The sequence below is a fragment of the Oncorhynchus mykiss genome, chromosome 9, assembly GCF_013265735.2.
Source record: "Oncorhynchus mykiss isolate Arlee chromosome 9, USDA_OmykA_1.1, whole genome shotgun sequence".
In the NCBI taxonomy this organism is placed as follows: Eukaryota; Metazoa; Chordata; class Actinopteri; order Salmoniformes; family Salmonidae; genus Oncorhynchus; species Oncorhynchus mykiss.
Genome location: NC_048573.1, coordinates 15,108,688 through 15,131,413, shown reverse-complemented (window position 1 = coordinate 15,131,413; position 22,726 = coordinate 15,108,688). Strand labels below are relative to the sequence as shown.

The 22,726-nt window shown below is 41.0% G+C and overlaps 1 protein-coding gene across 4 annotated transcripts in view; it reads right to left on the bottom strand.

The window, feature by feature from the left end:
* Positions 1–22,726, bottom strand: part of LOC118936439 (basement membrane-specific heparan sulfate proteoglycan core protein-like) — a 100,266-nt gene that overhangs the window by 54,533 nt on the left and 23,007 nt on the right. The window contains exons 9-15 of one of the 4 annotated variants that reach the window (XM_036987403.1): positions 15,066–15,338; positions 14,628–14,900; positions 14,219–14,539; positions 13,847–14,125; positions 13,427–13,675; positions 13,218–13,346; positions 12,201–13,116 (exon numbers count right to left, since the gene is read on the bottom strand). The exons of 2 other annotated variants lie outside the window; for them this stretch is intronic. In XM_036987403.1, the coding sequence (XP_036843298.1) occupies positions 13,067–13,116; positions 13,218–13,346; positions 13,427–13,675; positions 13,847–14,125; positions 14,219–14,539; positions 14,628–14,900; positions 15,066–15,338 (1,574 nt within the window). In that variant the 3' untranslated portion in view covers positions 12,201–13,066. Of the gene's footprint in view, positions 1–12,200; positions 13,117–13,217; positions 13,347–13,426; positions 13,676–13,846; positions 14,126–14,218; positions 14,540–14,627; positions 14,901–15,065; positions 15,339–22,726 lie in introns of those variants that run through there. One more of the 4 variants, XM_036987404.1, reaches the window with a different exon arrangement.

Genomic DNA, 22,726 nt, shown 5'->3' with positions numbered 1-22,726 from the left:
TTTTAAAAATGTAGGGGCATGGATCAGAAAAGCAGTCAGTATCGGGTGGGACCACAATTTGCCTCATACAGCGCGGCAGTGTTGAGCAGGCTGTTGATTGTGGCCTGTGGAATGTTGTCCCACTCCTCTTCAATGGCTGTGCGAAGTTGCTGGATATTGGCGGGAACTGGAACACACTGTTGTAGATGTCGTTCCAGAATATCCCAAAGAAAGCTCAATGGCTGACATGTCTGGTGAGTATGCAGGCCATGGAAGAACTGGGACATTTTCAGCTTCCAGGAAATGTGTACAGATCCTTGAGACATAGGGCCATGCATTATCATGCTGAAACATGAGGTGAAGGGGGCGGATTAATGGCATTACAATGGGTCTCAGGATCTCAAATTGCCAATATTTGTTAGTTGTCCATAGCTTATGCCTGCCCATACCATAACTTTTAGATTGTTGGGCCAGTAACCGAAAGGCTGCTGGATTAAATCCCCGTGCTGACAAGGTAAAAACCTGTCATTACACCCTGGAACAAGGCAGTTAACCCACGGTTCCTAGGCTTTCATTATAAATTAGAATTTGTTCTTAACTGACTTGCTAGTTAAATAAATGTATGTAAAAAACAATAATTAATATACAATTAAAAACACTGCCACCATGGGGCACTCTGTTCACAACGTTGACAAAAGCGAACCGCTCACAAACAGGATGCCATACCCAATACAGTTTTAACCGTTATTAATCTGTGAACTTCTCCAGCGTGCCATCGAAGGTGAGCATTGCTCTCTGAAGTCCGTTACAACACCAAGTAGCAGTCAGTTCAAGACCCTGGTGAAGACGATGAGCAAACAGATACGTTTCCCTGAGACAGCTTCTGACACATTTTTTGGTGGAAACCCAGAGTTTCATCAGGTGTCCGGGTGGCTTGTCTCAGACCATCCCACAGGTGAAGAAGCCGGATGTGGAAGTCCTGGGCTGACGTGGTTACACGTAGTTGTGTAGACGGTTCTCTGAAACAACGTTGGAGGTGGCTTATGGTGGAAAAATAAACATTAAATTCTCTAGCAATCTGGTTATAAGAACGGAGGCACAGATGTGAATGAGAGATAAGATGACGTACGTGTCACTGATTACTCAATTTAGAATCCTGCTGCTGATGTGAACCCAGACATCTGTCGTCACCACAGTGGGAAAACTCAGTTGAACTGATAATACATTCATGTTCTTTCTGTGGACATTGATCTGGACTGGGTGTTAACCATCTGTACTCCCTGTCAGTGACTCCTCCCCCCTGTATGTCACATCTGAGAGTGACAGACTCTCCACTGAATATCTGGGAGCTGTTGGGGTGTATGGTCAGAACAGCCTTAGCCACTCCTGCATAAGGGCATAGCGAGATTTCTTAGTGTGTGTCCGGATTAGTGTACCGCTCCATGAAAGCGGCAGCTCTAGCCTTTAGCTCAGTGTGGATGTTCCCTGTAATCCATGTCTTCAGGTTGAGATATGTACGTACGGTCACTGTGGGGACGACGTCATCGATGCACTTATTGATGAAGATGATGACTGAGGTGGTATACTCCTCAGTGTCATTGGTCTTCTGACCACGTTCGTATTGAGCGAGTCACTGGTACTTCCTGCTTTAGTTTTTGCTTGTAAGCAGGAGTCAGGAGGATAGAATTATTGCCAGATTTTCCCAAATTTTCCCTTATACAGCTTGTTGAGTATGGTCTTAGTGCCAACATCGGTTTGTGGTGGTAAATAGATGGCTACGAATGATATAGATGAGAACTCTCTTGGTAGATAGTGTGGTCTACAGATTATCATGAGGTACTCTACCTCAGGCGAGCAAAACCTCAAGACTTCTTTAATATTAGAAATCGTGCACCAGCTGTTATTTACAAACAGACACACACACCCGCCTCTCGTCTTACCAGACATAGCTTCTCTGTCCTGCCAATCCTCACATATGCATTCCTCTTTTCCAGGTGGATGGATCTTCACATGTGATCACATAACCTTTCACATGTGGAATCAATGAAAACCATTTGGTTTTGGAACACTTCACATGTGATGATATTTCATATGAAGTTTCAGAGGTGGATATTTTTAACATTACATTTCACAGGTGATGCCCTAAAATTTGTCGTTAGGATGTCCCCGGAACGTCACACAGTCAGTGTTTTCAACTTTCATGTGACTCATTTTGAAATGATTACATTGTGATTGTTTATTTATACTGTAATTATTATTCAAGATATCCACTTGACCAAGAAAGAGATAGTAACTTAACTAAATGACTACCGACCCATTGCACTCAATTCCATCATTATGAAATACTTTGAGGGGCTTGTCAAAGACTACATAACATGCTCCCTCCCCGACACACACAACCCTCTCCATTTCCCCTACTGCCCCAACAGATCCATGGACAACACAATCGCCATTTCACTGCAAGCAGCCCTCACACACCCGAACAAGAGGATTGCATATCTGCGGATGCTGTTTATTGACTACAGCTCGGCCATCAATACCATTGTGCCCTCTAAGCTCACCAGAAAACTCACAGCCCTGGGACTGAACTCTTCCTTATGCAACTGGGTCCTAGACTTCCTGACGGGCAGCCCTCAGGTGATGAAGATAGGCAACATTACCTCATCAACACGGATTCTCAACACAGGGGCCCCACAAGGGTGCATCCTTAGTCATCTGCTGTACTCCCTGTATACCCACGACTGCATGGCCTCAACCAGTTCCAACTCCATCATCAAGTTCACTGGCGACACAACAGTAGTAGGCCTGATTACCAAGAGCGGCGAGACACCATACATGAAGGAGGTAGGCACTCTGCCGGTGTCGTGCCAGGTAAAAAACCACTCCCTCACCTTCAGCAAAACAAAGCTGATTGCGGACCTCAGGAGGAACCAGGTTGGACACGCCCCCATCCTCATCAATGGGGTTGCCGTGGAGATGGTCAAAAACTTAAAGTTCCTTGGTGTACATATGTTAGAGGAGCTGAAATGGTCAAACCACACAGACACCGTGGTGAGGAGGGCTCGACAGCAACTCTTTAACCTCAGGAGGCTGATGAAATTCAGCCTTTTCCCAAGGGGCACCACAGTTTTCTACAGGAGCACCATCAAGAGCACACTGTCGGGCTGCATTACAGCCTAGTATGTCAACTGCATCACAGCCTGATACCGACAATTACCCTGCCCACAACCTAATGGACATTTGTATTTTTCATTGTCAAAGTTGTAAATATGTATGTATTATTTTTTATGTTATTATTATTGTTTAATTTAAACCTGAACTGTTGGATCTCAGAGTTTAAGTATTTCACTGTACACTGCTATTACATCTGTGACCTTATGCATGTGACTAAATAAACAACTAATCTAAATGCAACATGTCCTCACAAGCATTTCGCAAAACCCGCAATTATATCTGCTAAATATATGGATGTGACCAATAAAATGTGATTTGATTGAAACTCACAATCTCTTGGTTCATGGCATTCCAATCTTCCACGGCACCGTTTGTGTGTCAATAACTGATTTCACCTGTATTCCTAAACGTTGAACTTTACTGTAAATCTCAGCTTTGTTTAAAATACACTCAATAAAACCTATTATATTTATCATAGTGATTCAGGAGTAACCTTAAAACAGAATAATATGCCCCACCAACATGATACAAATATACAGAAAAAACACAAGTTACTGAAGTAATTAAATAAAATAAATGATGTCAGATTAACTGATAACTAAAATAGAAGTGCAGATGGCATTATTTTGCAAAGTGCGGTGATATAGATTTAGGTATAGATATAGGAATAGGTAATTCATCTGTAGGGGACTTCTGAGAATGCAGAAGTACAGACTCTTTAGCGCAGCAGAAAGATCAGCATACCCCAAATTTAGAGGTTCTGAGTTTCAAATCCCAGGTGGGGTCATATTGAAGCGATCATGTCAAATGTACAGCATGTCACTCACCTTAAAACTCCTACACCATTTAATTACATCCCTTGCAAAAAAGACTCAAAAAAGAAATGTGCGCTTTCACATTAAAATTACATTTTCACATGTTGAGCTGACATTTTCACATGTGAAATAGGTGTTTTCACATGTTGAGCTGACATTTTCACATGTGAAATAGATGTTTTCACATGTTGAGATGACATTTTCACATGTGAAATAGATGTTTTCACATGTTGAGCTGACATTTTCACATGTGAAATAGATGTTTTCACATGTTGAGCTGACATTTTCACATGTGAAATAGCTGTTTTCACATGTTGAGCTGACATTTTCACATGTGAAATAGCTGTTTTCACATGTTGAGCTGACATTTTCACATGTGAAATAGATGTTTTCACATGTTGAGCTGACATTTTCACATGTGAAATAGCTGTTTTCACATGTTGAGCAGACATTTTCACATGTGAAAAAGATGTTTTCACATGTTGAGCTGACATTTTCACATGTGAAATAGATGTTTTCACATGTTGAGCTGACATTTTCACATGTGAAATAGATGTTTTCACATGTTGAGCTGACATTTTCACATGTGAAATAGCTGTTTTCACATGTTGAGCTGACATTTTCACATGTGAAATAGCTGTTTTCACATGTTGAGCTGACATTTTCACATGTGAAATAGCTGTTTTCACATGTTGAGCTGACATTTTCACATGTGAAATAGCTGTTTTCACATGTTGAGCTGACATTTTCACATGTGAAATAGCTGTTTTCACATGTTGAGCTGACATTTTCACATGTGAAATAGATGTTTTCACATGTTGAGCTGACATTTTCACATGTGAAATAGCTGTTTTCACATGTTGAGCTGACATTTTCACATGTGAAATAGATGTTTTCACATGTTGAGCTGACATTTTCACATATGAAATAGCTGTTTTCACATGTTGAGCTGACATTTTCACATGTGAAATAGATGTTTTCACATGTTGAGCTGACATTTTCACATGTGAAAACAAGAGACGTGAGGTAAATCTTGAAACCATATGTTCACATGTATTAAATTAATATTATCACCACCTTTTCACGAGAGAAAAAATACGTTTCCACCTCACATGTGAATTGCAACAATTTCACGTGTGAAAAACTTTCACCTGAGAAAATCTAACTCTGTAGAATTGCATTTTCACATTTGAATTTTTTTTATATTTGCTGTTTTAGTTGTGAAAATGTTATCACGTTAAGTTTCTTGGCATCACATTGAATATTTGTATCCCCATGTTGTCTCATTTATTTCACGAGATCATGTTTCCCAGTGCTACAATATTTGTAGTTTAATGACGTGTAGTTTACATTGACTCCGTAAGTCCAGCAGGCTAGTCTTTTTCTTCTTTTTTATTTCATGTTTAATTTCTTACTATTATTGTTTTTTATTGGTGCGTAACAGTTATGAAAGTTGTATTGTCAATTTTGTTTTGTATTTAAATGCCACTTTAAATGTGTACATGACACTGCAACAACATTTCCCCATGGGAACAATACAGTCAGTAAGTAAGTAATGTTATCACATGTCACTTTACATGTTGCCACCTACAGTACCAGCAGTATACCACCCTTCATCCCACTGCTGGCTTGCTTCTGAAGCTAAGCAGGGTCGGGCCTTGTCTGTCTCTGGATAGGAGACTGCTGGAAGTGGTGTTGGAGGGTCAGTAGGGGCCACTCTTCCCTCTGGTCTAAGGAGATACCAGAGCAGTCTAGGTGACATTTCCCTACTTAGGGTGCTGTCTTTTTGATAGGAAGTTAAATGGTTGTCCTGACTCTCTGTGGTTATAAAAAATCCCATGTCACTTATTGTAAGACTAGGGATGTTAATCCTGGTGTCATGGCAACATTCCCAACCTGGCCCCCTTCCATCATAACCACCTAATCATCCCCCTCATTACTAGTTGGCATAATATAGTGTCTTCAGAAAGTATTCACACCCCTTGACTTTTTACACATGTTGTTGTGTTACAGCCTGAATTTCAAATGTATTAGATTGAAATGCTTTGTCACTTTGTCACTGGCCTACACACAATACCCCATAGATATTTACAAATTAAAAGCAGACATTTCAGACAAGCAGACAAGTTCAGAAGTGAATTTTATTAACAAGTCACATAATAAGTTTCATGGACTCACTATGTGTGCAATGATAGTGTTTAAAATGATTTTTGAATGACAACCTCATCTCTGTACCCCACACAGACTATTAGTTATAAGGCCCCTCAGTTGAGAAGTGAATTTCGAACACAGATTTAACCACAAGACCAGGTTTTCCAAAATCTCTTGAAGATGGGCACCTATTGGTAGATGGACAAAATGTAAAAAAGCAGACTTGAATAACCATCTGAACATGGTGAAGTTGGTAATTACACTTTGGATGGTGTATCAATACACCCAGTCACTACAACGATACAGGTGTCCTTCCTCACTTACTTGCCAGAGAGGAAGGAAACTACTCAGGGATTTCACCATGAGGCCAATGGTGACTTTTTAAAACATTTAGAGTTAAATGGCTGTGATAGGAGAAAACTGAGGATCGATCAACAACATTGTAGTTACTCCACAATACTAACCTAATTGACAGAGTGAAAAGAAGGAAGCTTGTACAGAATACAAATATTCCACAACATGCATCCTGTTTGCAACAACATACTAAAGTAATTCTGCAAAAAATGTGGCAAAGCAATACTGTTTTTTTGTGCTGAATACAGAGTGTTATGGTTGGAGCAAATACAATACAATACATTCATCATGAGTTCCACTCCTCATATTTTCAAGTGGTGACTGCATCATGTTATGGGTTTGCTTGCAATCGAGGACTGGGGAATTTTTCAGGATAAAAAATAAACAGAGTTAAGCACAGGCAAAATCCTAGAGAAAATTTGGTTGTCTGCTTTCCACCAGACCCTGGAGATGAATTCACCTTCCAGCAGGACAATAACCTAAAACACAATGCCAAATCTACAATGGAGTTGATTACCACGAAGAAAGTCAATGTTCTTGAGTGGCTGAGATACAGTTTTGACTTTACTTGAAAATCTATGGCAAGACCTGAAAATGGTTGTCTAGCAATGATCAACAGCCAATTTGACAGAGCTTGAATCATTTAAAAAATAATAATGGGCAAATATTGCACAGTCCAGGTGTTGAAAGCCAAGGAAAACCAAGAAAAACTCACAGCTGGAACCACTGTCAAAGATGATTCTATAAAGTAATGACTCAGGGGTGTGAATAATTATGTAGTTAAGATATTTCTGTATTTCATTTTCAATAGATTTTCAAACATTTCTAAAAACATGTTTCACTTTGTCATTATGGGTATTGTGTGTAGATGGGTGAGAAAAAGAAACCATTTAATACATTTTGAATTCAGGCTGTAACACAACAAAATGTGAAATGAGTCAAGGGGTATGAATACTTTCTGAAGGCACTCTCTCGTCACCTCTCCATCTAATAGCTGATGTGTGGTGAGAGCTCTGACACACAACTGATCACCCAGGTGGGTGCAACACATTGCTGGTGGATGAGGTGGGTTTCCCAGTACTATGTAAAGCACTTTGAGTACCTCAATTGGTTAAAAAGCGCTATATAAATATAAAATATAACACAGAATATACTGTTATTTAATGACAATGTTTGCTAACAATATCAGTGTAAACAAACACTGTACATGAATGAATTCCCCTAGCAACATTCCTCAGCTGTATACCACAACAAGTGGCAGGGTGGCCGTTTTGTGGTAGTTTCAAGTACGGACTGCAGCTTTAAAATGGCCAGAGACTTACCATGTCCTGCAATATCATTTTAGTACAATTTACTAATAAGCATTTCCACTGTTTTATCAATAAGGAATAAAACACAAAAAAGCTAAAGTATAACATTTTCTTAATATACATGAGTAGTCTTTTTTCCATCAAAGGTTTAGTAAATCAGGTAATTAGTGTTCATACACAAACACACTCACTCAGTACTTACCGAGTAACACACAGATCAAGGTGGACTCCATTGTGTCCTGCTGGAACTCTGAACTACAGTTCTTCTGACAAACCCCTCTACTTCCTATACGATGACAGACGGATTAGTTCACGCCTCTTTACCATCACACAGAGGACTAGAGAGAAAAGCTTTCAACAGAAATGAACAAAGACTGAAAAAAGAGTATCGGTTAAAGGCGTGTTTCTTTTCTGACCAACTTCTCTGTAGGGCCCCATACTGCATGATGTCACACTGGTTACTTCCTCTTTAGCCAGCTAGCCAGCTAACCTCAGTTGTTCCACTGCCCACACAGGAAATATAACAACTTCAGACAAACCCTAACTTAACAGGGCTCCTGAGTGGCACAGCGGTCTAAGGCACTGCGAGAGGCGTCACTACAGACCCTGGTTTGATTTCAGGCTGTATCACAACCGGCCATGATTGGGCGTCCCATAGGGTGCCACACAATTGGCCCAGCGTCGTTAGGGTTTGGCTGGGGTAGGCCGTCATTGTAAATAAGAATTTGTTCTTAACTGACTTGCCTGGTTAAATAAAGATGTTTTTAATAACAAACACACACGTGCACACACACCTATGCACGAACCCGCACATACACACACATGCACGCACCATAGAGAATTGCTTTGTTCGCTAGGTTATAAACCCTGCATGACGATAGCTGCCAGGACCTATTGCAGGGCTCTAAAATAAAAATACAAATTTGTAACAATAGTGCTCCCAAATGTTTTAAGTTAGGAGCACCACATTTTTATATTGATTGAGATACAGCCTATATTGGGCCAATATGAATTCTAGCTACTTTTGAAGCACATGTTGTGCCCCAGAAACTAATATGTAACACTGTAAAGACATTTGTTTATTATAAAAGCTAAAATGTGTATACAAATACCTGTCATTGGAATTACAGTAATTTGTGGATATTAGGATTCTAAATTGTGTAAATGCACTATTTTCCTATTGAGATGCATTACAATTAAAATTGTACACTGTCTCTTTAAAACGTCAGGTGACTGAAGTGTAAACAAATGGTTAATGACGGGAGAGTAGTTTTAGACCGGCTCACGATATGGTATATGAATATAAAATGTGGTTCCGGCGATTCACTATTGGGAGATTTTGGTAATATGGGTCTTTTGAACTGTTTGGGGTAGAAGCTAGCCTGCTTTTGCTGCGTTAATGGTCCCACCATGATGCTGACAAATCTGAACTGGCTTCTTTCTCTAGGGCAGTACCAGATAGCTGTCTGTGGCTCTGCCGCCCAATGAGGGTGAAGTAAACCCCCCCCCCGTTCTTCCCTAAGACCCAGAAGTAAAGTAAGAAATTACTATACTGACTGATCTCTAGCTCAAAGGAGAGTGTTATCCATAACAGCGTCAAGTCGCATTTGCCAAAATAATCTCTTAGAATCCTTAAAAGGGCTGAGGGGCTTTAACAGTGAGCGCCGGAAACCTGGTCTCCCGTAGAACAGGGAAGCCAATATGGTTTCACCTGTCTTGTTGTATAGAGTAGCAGCGCCCTTTGATACAAAAACAGAGGGTGGCCAGTGTTGGGGCAGTAACTGAAAGGTTGGTTGTTTGAATCCCTGAGCCGTCAAAGTGGATAAATCTGCCGTTCTGCCCTTGAGCAAGGCAGTTAAACCCCCACAACAACTGTTCCCCAGGTGCAAAAGACATGGATGTCAATTAAGGCAGCCCCCCTCACCACTCTGATTCAGAGGGTTTGGGTTCAATGCGGAAGCCACATTTCAGTTGAATGTGTTCAGTTCTGCAAATGACAAAGAAGCCCCTTGACTGTGATTGTTTGCGCCAACAGTTAGAGGCAAAAAGGGCCATGGTGAAGGGTGGAAGACATATTGCCCTCCTGCTCTGTGTGTTGGTGAGACTGGAGGGAGGGCTGACATGCTGAATCCACCCCTGGCTGAAAACATGAGAAAGTGCCGGGGGGAGAGCTTGAGGGAGGTGGGCATTCAGGGGGAAAAAAAAGTGTGTGTCCTCCATTTTCTGTTGTGAGCACAACACAGCCACTAATGTCAGCTGCTGCACAGAGAATAGAATAGAATAGAGAGAAGCATTCTACAGAAATGTATGAAGACTGTGAGAAAAAAAGAGTAACCGTTGCTGGCCTGTATGTTTTCTGACTGACTTCTTATGATTAGCTACATGAACTCACACTGGTTACTTCCGTATTGGAGAAAAGGAGGGTGAAATGAGAATAGATACCGGAGATGCCATCAGAGCTTGCAGTTGGATATCAGAATGTGCAGATGGTTGTTTAATTTTTGCACCCACAATGCACAGAAAGATAGATAGATAGATAGATAGATATGCCTTACTGAGTGTAGGCCTCCCTTCAAGCCTAGGGTGCTAACCTGGGTTGGCGCCCCTCCTTGGGTTGTGCCGTGGCGGAGATCTTTGTGGGCTATACTCGGCCTTGTCTCAGGATGGTAAGTTGGTGGTTGAAGATATCCCCCTAGTGGTGTGGGGGCTGTGCTTTGGCAAAGTGGGTGGGGTTATATCCTTCCTGTTTGGCCCTGTCCGGGGGTATCATCGGTTGGGGCCACAGTGTCTCCTGACCCCTCCTGTCTCAGCCTCCAGTATTTATGCTGCAGTAGTTTATGTGTCGGGGGGCTAGGGTCAGTTTGTTATATCTGGAGTACTTATCCTGTCTTATCCGGTGTCCTGTGTGAATTTAAGTATGCCCTCTCTAATTCTCTCTTTCTCTCTCTCAGAGGACCTGAGGCCTAGGACAATGCCTCAGGACTACCTGGCATGATGACTCCTTGCTGTCCCCAGTCCACCTGGCCGTGCTGCTGCTCCAGTTTCAACTGTATTGCCTGCGACTATGGAATCCTGACCTGTTCACCGGACGTGCTACCGGTCCCACACCTATTATTTGACCATGCTGGTCATTATTGAACATTTGAACATCTTGGCCATGTTCTGTTATAATCTCCACCCGGCACAGCCAGAAGAGGACTGGCCACCCCTCATAGCCTGGTTCCTCTCTAGGTTTTGGCCTTTCTAGGGAGTTTTTCCTAGCCAACGAGCTTCAACACCTGCATTGCTTGCTGTTTGTGGTTTTAGGCTGGGTTTCTGTACAGCACTTTGAGATATCAGCTGATGTACAAAGGGCTAAATACATCAAGTTTGATTTGATTTTGATTTGAACCTCAGTTGTTCCTCTGCCCACAAATAGACATCTTCACCCCCACCTTCTTCCTCCTCCTCACCCCCTCTCTTCACACACATTACTGATATGTAGTAGCATGAGTCAAAACCACAGTCCGCTAGCTAACTCCTTCATTATTCAGATGGATCTGAGGGATACTTTTAGTTAAAGACTGACCACATATATATATGTCTTTGTTATTGTGTTGTTTATGTGATGTGTATCAGGGTAATTGTTCATGTATTTTGCATGTGCATGTGTGTGTGTTGTTTAGTTTGTATGTGTGTGTGTACGTCAGAAGCATACACATGCATTACCAAAAAACAGAGATGGGAGGAGATTCAAAGCTGGGAAACTGGGTACATGAATCAAAACATTTTAGCGTTTCCCAATTTATTCCAATAATTTACCTCTAAATATCTGAATGTGTATTTTTGTAGAGTGTAGAGTGTGCGACACTTGTACAACATGTAAAGGAGCAAACATAAATAGAGAGAGAAAGGTTAAAGGGGAAAAGCAGTCAGACTTCACCTTTAGTGGGTACAGCCTGGTAAACATCTGGGGTTATCGCCCCCTTCAGGGACAGGCTTGTAACTACTCCACATTCTAGTGGATCACAATATAGAAACTAATATGGTCGTTGGTCACATAGCAACAGCATAAGCCCACAGTGTACTGGGTCTGCCCTCTTATTCCTTCCTCTCTCTATCTCATCATAATAGTACAGACATGGAACACTTCTGTATGGGTTCATATCAGTAGAAGTCAATCTGAATGTGGTTTACAGAAGACTGTCAGCCCTATGGAGATTTTGTTAGAAAGTGTTACATAATAAGAAATGTGTAGAAACATTCAAGCATTGTTTCAACTCAGAAATACAGAAAGTAAAATGAATATGTACTTAAATCAAGTTATATTTCAAAGCAATACAATGATGAGGTGAATCATCACTTCCATAGTGGAACACTCATCTGACTACTATAACAACTACTGAAACCATTTTACAAAATACATGTTGAAAATGTATATCTGCTGTAAAAGTTTATTTTATTTTTTTACAAAATACTTAGACAGTATTTGAAAACGAATATAAGTCAAAAGTTTGTGGAGTTTAAAGGTAGATTCAGCGATTTGACATAGATGTAGAAAGTAAACTGCATAGTGGTTCAATTTCCACAACAACTAAGAACGTTGAAGCATGAGACTCAACTTCCCTGTTTTGGTCCTGTGACTTCCAGACTGTGAACGTGAAGTGAACCCGTGCATATGTGCAGATACTGTCTGTGGCTGTGTGAGAATGAAGTCTTGCATCTCGCTCATCTCAATATCTGCAGTGATACTCTTGGCAACGTAATTTCGCTGAGTCTACCTTTTATATAATAATAAGTATAAAAGCTGCATTGTGTAAATATACATTTTTAATAACAAACTATAGCTACGTGTTCTATCTTAACTGTTATAGTAGGTCGACCAACCAGGTATAAACGCATCTTTAGTATTTAAAATTAGAATAAAAAACAGAAAAGATTCATGTACTGTATATATCCACCTGTATGTAAAAAGCATGATGGTATTTCAAATACAACATATTTAAAAAACTACAACAAATTTGACTTTTAATTTTAAAAAATGCACTACACTCTTGTTTAATTAGCAAACTGAAATAAAGACAGATAAGTGTAATATAAAAAAAATCTACATCAATCAACAATAACAAAGGAAAGCTTACAATCCACCAAAAGCTGAAAACGTCAACTTACAAAATCATAACATTCAGCATTTGTGAAATTCCATTCAGTGATATTAAACTCAGTAAACACTATCCTATATCAATGGTAAAAACTTTACAATCATAAAAGTGGTTGTTCAGCTTACAGTTCATGCTGTAATGATCACACTGATGATTCGTTCTGTTCGATGACATCATCACATGGTATCTGGTCTTGAGGAGATAAAATGTAACCCATCAGAGAGCGTGACATATAGAAGGAGATTATCCAGCTGGATAAACTGATTGTAAATACACTGAAATAAAGTTCTCACCTCGAGCCCTGCAGCATTTCACCATCAGCACAATGGACACCAGTAGAAAGGGAGACATCACCAGTAGACCACACAGCAGCCTGGTCAGAGAGATGGAGACAACGGAACCTGGAGGGACTAGAAAAACACCTGTTTTACCATCAAGACACCTGAACACACACACACACACACACACACACACACACACACACACACACTGCTCTTCTCACCTCTCATTGTCACCCAGCTCTCTGGTGATTCTCCTTCATCAGATTTACACTTATAGAATCCTTCATCTGACTTGGATACTGCAGGGATGGTCATCTCTCCTGTGGTCTCATTCTTGATGAGTGTTCCATCTTTGTAGAAATCAGTCTTGGGTTTAGAATTTGTTCCCTGATGTCTAAATGTACAGGTCAGAGTCACAGAGTCTCCTTCAGTCACAGGATGGACAGGACTTTCCAGGATCACATCACCATCTGTGTAACATAATATATCAATAATACTGTAAATCTGGAGTCATCACTCACAATACATCAACATCTTATGAGCTTGTATTATATTTTATGGGACAATCATTCAGTTACAGAATGAAACATAACATGCATTGAAATGTAAAAACACTAGTGATTGTTGTACAATAGACGTACCATTTACTGTGATGTTGACAGCATTACTGTTCTCTCCTGATCCAGACTCACACCAGAACACTCCACTGTACCATGTGTCCAATGATGTGATGGTGCAGGTGGATTCTGTTATTGATCTCCAGGTAGATGGACACTCTGACGACCATGCTGTCTCTGTGTGTCTCTTCAGTCTCCATCCAGTAGAGTTCCCCTTCAGCTCACAGATAAGTGAGAGAGACTTTGATGTAAAGTGTTGAGTTCTGTTGGGATTTACTGTAAGAGACGCTGAAGGCTGCAGATCTGTAACAAAGAGAGACAGCCAAACCTATAGTTATATAGACACATAAGAGTGACTTAAATATGATTCAATACAGTTTCAATGCAGTTAGTTACCTCCTGACCAGAGAAACTGAGGTTCACTGTAGAGTGTGTCATAGACTGGGTCTCCTCTCCCAGCTCTACACACATATCCTCCTGTGTGAGTAGGACCAGCAGGGATCAGAGTGTAGGAGTCTTCAGTAGTCACATTGCCAGATAGGGGCTGTAGAGAGTAAGACTTGTCTGATAGGGAGGGTAACCCAGCTCTGTAGGGAACAGTCCTGTACCAGGAGAAGCTCCAGTCTGTAGACGTCTTGTCAACCTCACAGCTCAGAGTCACTGAGTCTCCAGGGTTCAGCCACTGAGGAGAGATTCTCAGGACAGGTTGAGGTTGATCTGTGATTTGATAGAGGACAGGTTTCAACCTTTCAGTCTTAGAAAGTATTCTAGTGAATTTATTTTATACATGATTAGATAGACTTACCAGACACGGTCAGTTTTACAGCCTCACTGGTCTTGCAGAACTTGTTTCCCTTTACACCCTCACAGGTATATGAACCACTGTTAGACATGTAGACAGGACTGATTCTGTACTCAGGCTTTATGTTAAAGGGGATCACTACCGGACTATTCTTATACCATCTGTAGTTCCAGTCAGAGTCTCCTCCTCCCTGTATGTCACATCTCATAGTGACAGTCTCTCCAATGAATATCTGGGTCCAGTTGGGTTGGAGGGTCAGAACAGCAACAGGCCTCTCTGCACACACACAACACAGACAACTAACTGAATAAACTGTTGCACTATAGCTTCAAGTTAGCTGTCGTTGTTGTGATACAGTAAACAGACACAATATTATACCCTAGATGACTTTCTATCCATATAAAATACCATCCATTTATCATAAAACTGTTTTAGACTCACCAGTAATGTTTATCTGGACTGGGTCACTGTACAGGGTGTAGTAGACTGGGTCTCCTCTCCCAGCTCTGCACCAGTACTGTCCTCCATCAGAGACACTGACCCAGCTGAGTGTGTAGGAGTTTCCATAGGTTGTGGTTACTGGTGTAGAGTCTGGTGTGTGTCTGTACCAGTAAAACTTCCATCCAGGAGACTCTACAGTACAGTTCAGTGTCACTCTGTCTCCTGTGAATACGTCTTCTTTGTCTGAAGTCAGTGTAGTCGACGGCTGATAGTCTGTGGGTATTTCAATAGGTTTGAATGGTAAGATAACAACAACAACAACAACAACTAAAAGACTCACTATTCACAGTAATAGAGACAACATCACTGATGGATGAAGATGTGGGTCTGGATATTCTCTCTCCCTGACACCAGTAGAGACCCTGGTCAGACTCAGTAACTCTACTGATGGATGAAGATGTGGGTCTGGATCTTCTCTCTCCCTGACACCAGTAGAGACCCTGGTCAGACTCAGTAACTCTACTGATGGATGAAGATGTGGGTCTGGATCTTCTCTCTCCCTGACACCAGTAGAGACCCTGGTCAGACTCAGTAACTCTACTGATGGATGAAGATGTGGGTCTGGATCTTCTCTCTCCCTGACACCAGTAGAGACCCTGGTCAGATTCAGTAACTCTACTGATGGATGAAGATGTGGGTCTGGATCTTCTCTCTCCCTGACACCAGTAGAGACCCTGGTCAGACTCAGTAACTCTACTGATGGATGAAGATGTGGGTCTGGATCTTCTCTCTCCCTGACACCAGTAGAGACCCTGGTCAGATTCAGTAACTCTACTGATGGGATGAAGATGTGGGTCTGGATCTTCTCTCTCCCTGACACCAGTAGAGACCCTGGTCAGACTCAGTAACTCTACTGATGGATGAAGATGTGGGTCTGAATCTTCTCTCTCCCTGACACCAGTAGAGACCCTGGTCAGACTCAGTAACTCTACTGATGGTGGATCTGGTATTAAGGTATTTATACTGGGACAAGCTAATCTCACTGTTGTCTTTGTACCATTTATAGCTCCAGTCACTGTAAGACCCAGCTGAACACGTCAGAGTGACTGTTTCTCCAGTGAACACAGGGTTTCACTGTAGTTGCAGGCAGAGCTGAGAGAAAAGAGCACTGAATATCAAAACATACAGAAACCTTAGAAATGTCCATAAATGTAGCTGTTTTGGAAAGTTCATTATAGGTGTATGTTGAATTTAAAGCTAGAATACTTAGTTGCTACATCCATTTTGTACTTATAAATGAATGATATAATGTATACTCATTCATACCCATTGATTATTGAAGAAAATAATCTGGTTTTACTCCAATGTTTGTAAACAATGTAAATGTAAACAGACAATGTAAAGCCTCAAAACATTGTTAAAACTATAATTCATTTATGGGTTGTTCTACAGAAGTGGTGCACTTTTGGGGGTTTATATTTTTTTTCTAAGTTGTATCCTATTTTTCCCAACGTTCAACACACGTCTTCCAGCATCTGTCAGATAGACAAAGATACTTCTCACACACTTTGTTTCTATTGTATACCTGAATTCCTTACCACCACACTAAACGGGTCACTACAGAAACATAGTGAAATATAAGCAGTAAAGGGAGCACCATGCACAGTAGTGATCATTCTGATTAACCTATTACAGATTCATATGAGAAAATGTATTTGCATAACAAATGAACTAAATAGTAAAAACATGATGTTTAACCAATTTTCAAAACCTTTAAATTGAATTTACAGAAATATAATCTCTATTGTTCTCTGTAAAATGTTCAATGTTGATTGTATGAATGTGGAACATGTTGATTGATTTAATTACTTATGCATCTAATTCATTATGTTGTTAAATGTTTAGTTATCACTTTTCCTTTCATTATTTTGGCAAAATAGCAGGTGTTTTCGTGTAAGTTTTTAAAAATAGAGATAAATAGAGAACGCTAGATGGAAAAAAACTCATTTTACTTTAAACATTGCCATTGACGTCTTCCACCATTAAAAAGTAGTCAACTGGGTGGGGATTCCTATGGTTTGGGAGTGATCAGCCAATGATCAAAGAATATTGTCTTCCTCCAATTGGGTTGCCTCATAGAGAAAGATAGAGGACTCTAGTGCCCAAAAGCATGTTTCTGCATGGGCAGCACTATTGAGGACTTTCACAATTTTTAAGTATTCAACTGGGTTGGACTTAATATGGGTTAAGAAAGGATCACATACTTCCATTCTGGTCATCAAGTGGACAGACAATTAATTATAATTGTGAGTAAACATTCCATAACTGCAGGTAAATTGCCAACCTTGACTTTTCACCATTTCAAACAACATGGTGGCTGTTTGTTTGTTTACCAACTCATAGAAATAGTAGAAGAAGACAATTGACGATTTCGAAATGGAGATGGCCTCAATGAAGCTGCCCATAATTTATTTTATTTTTTCTTTATTTAACTAGGCAAGTCAGTTAAGAACAAATTCTTATTTTTAATGACGGCCTAGGAACAGAGAAAAAATAAAATATATTTTAGACTTAAAACGAATCATCCAGCGATCATACATTGTTTACCAGCGGGCAGGGCTACCGACGTAAAGGCTAATCTGAAGATGGTGCTGGCTAAAGCTAAAACTGGCGAGTGTAGAGAGTATAGAGATATTGTTATCCACGTCGGCACCAACGATGTTTGTATGAAACAGTCAGAGGTCACCAAGTGCAACATAGCTTCAGCTTGTAAATCAGCTAGAAAGATGTGTCGGCATCGAATAATTGCCCTCGCTAGAAGCCTGTGTTTCAGACATAAGGAAGTGGATGGCTGCAAACGTTCTACTTTTGAACTCGAACAAAACAGAGATGCTTGTTCTAGGTCCCAAGAAACAAAGAGATCTTCTGTTGAATCTGACAATTAATTTTAATGGTTGTACAGTCGTCTCAAATAAAACTGTGAAGGACCTCGGCGTTACTCTGGACCATGATCTCTCTTTTGACGAACATTTCAAGACTGTTTCAAGGACAGCTTTTTTTCCATCTAGGTAACATTGCAAAAATCAGAAACTTTGTGTCCAAAAACGATGCAGAAAAATGTATCCATGCTTTTGTTACTTCTAGGTTAAACTACTGCAATGCTCTACTTTCTGGTTACCCGGATAAAGCACTAAATAGAATCCTGACTAGAACCCAAAAATGTGATCATATTACTCCAGTGCTAGCCTCCCTACACTGGCTACCTGTCACGGCAAGGGCTGATTTCAAGGTTTTACTGCTAACCTACAAAGCATAACATGGGCTTGCTCCTACCTATCTCTCTGATTTGGTCCTGTCGTACATACCTACAAGTACGCTACGGTCACAAGACGCAGGCCACCTAATTGTCCCTAGAATTTCTAAGCAAACAGCTGGAGGCAGGGCTTTCTCCTATAGAGTTCCATTTTTATGGAATGGTCTGCCTACCCATGTGAGAGACGCAACCTCGGTCTCAACCTTTAAGTCTTTACTGAAGACTCATCTCTTCAGTGGGTCATATGATTGAGTGTAGTCTGGCCCAGGAGTGTGAAGGTGAACGGAAAGGCTCTGGAGCAAGGAACCGCCCTTGCTGTCTCTGCCTGGCCGGTTCCCCTCTTTCCACTGGGATTCTCTGCCTCTAACCCTATTACAGGGGCTGAGTCACTGGCTTAATGGTGCTCTTTCATGCCGTCCCTAGGAGGGGAGCGTCACTTGAGTGGGTTGAGTCACTGATGTGATCTTCCTGTCTGGGTTGGCGCCCCCCCTGGGGTTGTGCCGTGGCGGAGATCTTTGTGGGCTATACTCGGGCCTTGTCTCAGGATGGTAAGTTGGGGGTTGAAGATATCTCTCTAGTGGTGTGGGGGCTGTGCTTTGGCAAAGTGGGTGGGGTTATATCCTTCCTGTTTGGCCCTGTCCGGGGGTATCATCGGATGGGCCCACAGTGTCTCCTGACCCTCCTGTCCCAGCCTCCAGTATTTATGCTGCAGTAGTTTATGTGTCGGGGGCTAGAGTCAGTTTGTTATATCTGGAGTACTTCTCCTGTCTTACCGGTGTCCTGTGTGAATTTAAGTATGCTGTCTCTAATTCTCTCTCTCTCGTCGGAGTGCATGCTGGGAGTGAGTCGTTAAGCAGGAGTGATTGTGAGAGCGAATGGAATTTACTTTCACTCTATCGGGTTTTGGTATATATATATATATATATATCTATTGATTAGTTTAGTTGTTTTAAGGGTATCTTGTTTAACTATCATTAAGCACATATAGGGGTGGTGGGATCTTTGAGGTTGGTTTTTCAGCGGGTGGGGCTGGTTGCAATGGCCACTCGCCGAAGTGTAGAGTTTGAAAAACTGAGTCGGAGGTATGGAGTAAAGATTCCTGCTGCGGCCGGGTGTTCAGTGGAAGAATGTAGCTTGGCTGTGGGTGCTATCATTGGGTATGATAGCATCAAATCAGCCTCAAGGATGAATAGCGCTGTAGTGATATTCTTAGATTCAATTGAAAAGGTGAATAAGATAGTTGAGAGAGGTGTTGTGTTGCGGGAGACACAGACGCCGGTATTTCCGCTTATGAATCCGGTGAAGAAAGTTATGCTTTCTAACGTGCCACCATTTGTTAGAGATGAAGTGTTAGAGCGAGAGTTATCTCGCCATGGTCAAATCGTATCTACAATAAAGAAGGTTCTTTTTGGATGCAAATCTCCGTTGTTGAAACATGTCGTGTCTCATAGGAGACAAGTGCATATGATTTGATATGATAAAAAAAGGAAGGAGATGAACTGAATTTAGCATTTAGTTTTAAGATTGATGGATTTGATTATGTCTTCTATGCATCTAATGAATCAATGAAGAGAGGGGCATTTGGTGCGTAGTTGTCCAGAGAATGAGCGCGCTGAGCCTGGTAGTAGCTTTAGTGCGGGTGCAATTAACGCACCACCGCGAAGGGATGAAAATACTACAGGGTGCAGGGGAAGAGAGAAGGTGGGCAGATGTGGTTGGAAAAGTAGGAGAGTGTAAGGAAGTGCTATTTCTTATGCAGGTGACCAGCCTACTGCTATTACATTGCTATAACTGAGACAACGTATTTTCACAGTAAAACATGTTAGGTCCCATACAGGATAGCTCCCACACCCACACACACAGCACACACACATTACACACACTAACTGCCGAGGACACACAGATAAGACATACACCCACACATTGGGAGGAAGAGACAGCCTTGACTTGCAGAAACCAGCGCACACACCTAATCTCCTTTCTAGCCGAACATTGTGTGACTGAGGACAGCGCACACACCTAATCTCCTTCTTAGCTGAACATTGTGTGACAAGGAACGGGACGACAAGACTCAGAGGGATGACGGACGGCCCAACAGGGCCAATCCAAGAAGACTACACCTCAGCCTGAACCAACCCGAAGACCCGATCTTCTAGAATCAACCTACTTTCTGTTCTGTATATGAGACATGTGCAAACTGTTAGCGGGGCTTCTTTTCTGCTGGTTCCTTAAGAACCGAATGAAATGGGCCCGTATACGTTGTACCAGATATCTTTACTCATAATTAAACTGTCACTTGTCATACAATAGACCACCTTGTCTGAATCGATCCTTGACCGGCTCACCCTCCTACATATCCCATTATCAACAGAAACTTGGTAGCAGAGGATGGTTTACTAACGACCCAGTCCAGAGTGGTTGATGTGGGTGTGAGGGGGCGAGTTGGTGAAAGGACGGTTCCCGGAGGACAGGTGAAAACCATTCGGGGGTGGACAACAATTCTGCTCAACTCGGGAAACTGATCTCTGGTCGACCACAAAATAAGGTAAGCAAAACCTGTTTTATCAAACTTTGCATATTGTCGAATAGTCATACCAAATTACGATCAGTAGTACCGAGTGTGGGTAAGAATTTTTGTGTAAATTTTACATAAATAATGGACTTGAAATTGACAGTGAAGTAAACATATGTGGTAATTAGAATATCCCGATAGTCCGGCATGAGAACGGTCCGGTGACAGACACCGGTAAGGGATGAGTAGTAGTTAGAATATTCCGATAGTCCGGCTTGAGAACGGTCCGGTGGCAGACACCGGTAAGGGATATGTAGAAGTAGACCTAAATTAACTTACAACGTAGAATATTCTGATAGTCCGGCTTGCGAACGGTCCGGTGGCAGACACCGGTAAGGGATAAAATAGTCATTATAGAGTGCTACCGATAGTCCGGCTAGTGACCGGTCCGGCTTGAGTCCGGTAAGGTGATCTATAATTGAACATAGACGTGACCAGAGTTGCTACCGATTGTCCGGCTAGTGACCGGTCGGGCGTCTGAAAAAGGGCGTGACCAGAGTTGCTACTGATAGTCCGGCTAGTGACCGGTCGTGCGTCTGCAAAAGTAGTATATAGAAACTCCAATTAGGCGTAGTGATAACCAATAGTCAGGCTGTGTCCGGTGAGGTTAAAATCCAATAGCCGGCTGTGTCCGGTGAGGTGTCTACAATAGATTAATGTATGTTGGACTGAAAAGTCCGCTTTGTGTTGTGGCCTGAATTAATGTGATAAATGTACGAATGTGTGATGTCATAGAATAAGATGTTGTAATTGATCAATTTTGTCTAAGCTATGTACATGTAAGAATATTTGTGTGTCGACTATAGACTAAATGTAAACGGCGTTTCACAAGTCCCTGATATCATTACCAATATTTAAAATTATTGTGGAAAAAGTATTTCCTAAATTCTAAAAAAAAAAATATATATATTATATGAGGTTTGAACTATACTAATATTGTAGAATTACATAATCAACATCTGAACATACTTACGTTAAACATTAATTGAGCCACTGAATAATAGATAAGATATACACTAGGGACGGGGCGAAGGGTGTGGTCGATGTAAAACGGGAGTGATGTTCTAACCAAGTGCTGAGAAATAAGGTAGATTTATTTTGTTCTTTTAATTAATTTACACAAGTACTTCCCGGTTATTGATTTTGGTTTGATTGTTCAGATAACACCACTGAAATTAAACAGGAGGTTAAGGTATACTAACATTAGAATCTGTTTTCATTATGGGGAACAATGAAAGACCCGCAGAGTGGATTGCAGGCTGATATTATTTTATGTTAAAGGGACAGTGCACGTTTATCACAATTGTGTGAGTTTATTGGCAGGGTATAAAGCATTTTGGGGAGACAATCCTTTAAAGACTGAATGAGTTACATGAAACATTGAGGAAATTTAAAACAAATTATTTGAAGGTATTATTATAATTATTAGGTTTTGTTTGTAGCAAACGTTTTGGGTTTAAGGGGATTTCAATGTTCCCAAAGACAAGATATCTTAAAGGGGTACACTCACATATGAAATATTATACGTTTTTATTTTCTGAGTCTTAATTAAATAGGTGAAATCTTTTGATAGAGGAATGTTGTTTAATATAGTAAGAAACACTTCTTTGAAGGGGTGGTATGACTTATGACCTCCATTGTAACTTTCCTTTGTGGTCTGATCAGCCTCATTGGAAAGCCATTTGGATGGAGAATCTAGGGTAATTTGTAATACTGATATTAAGGTAATTTAATACAAAAATGCAGTGAAATTTACATTATAGTGTCAATATATTT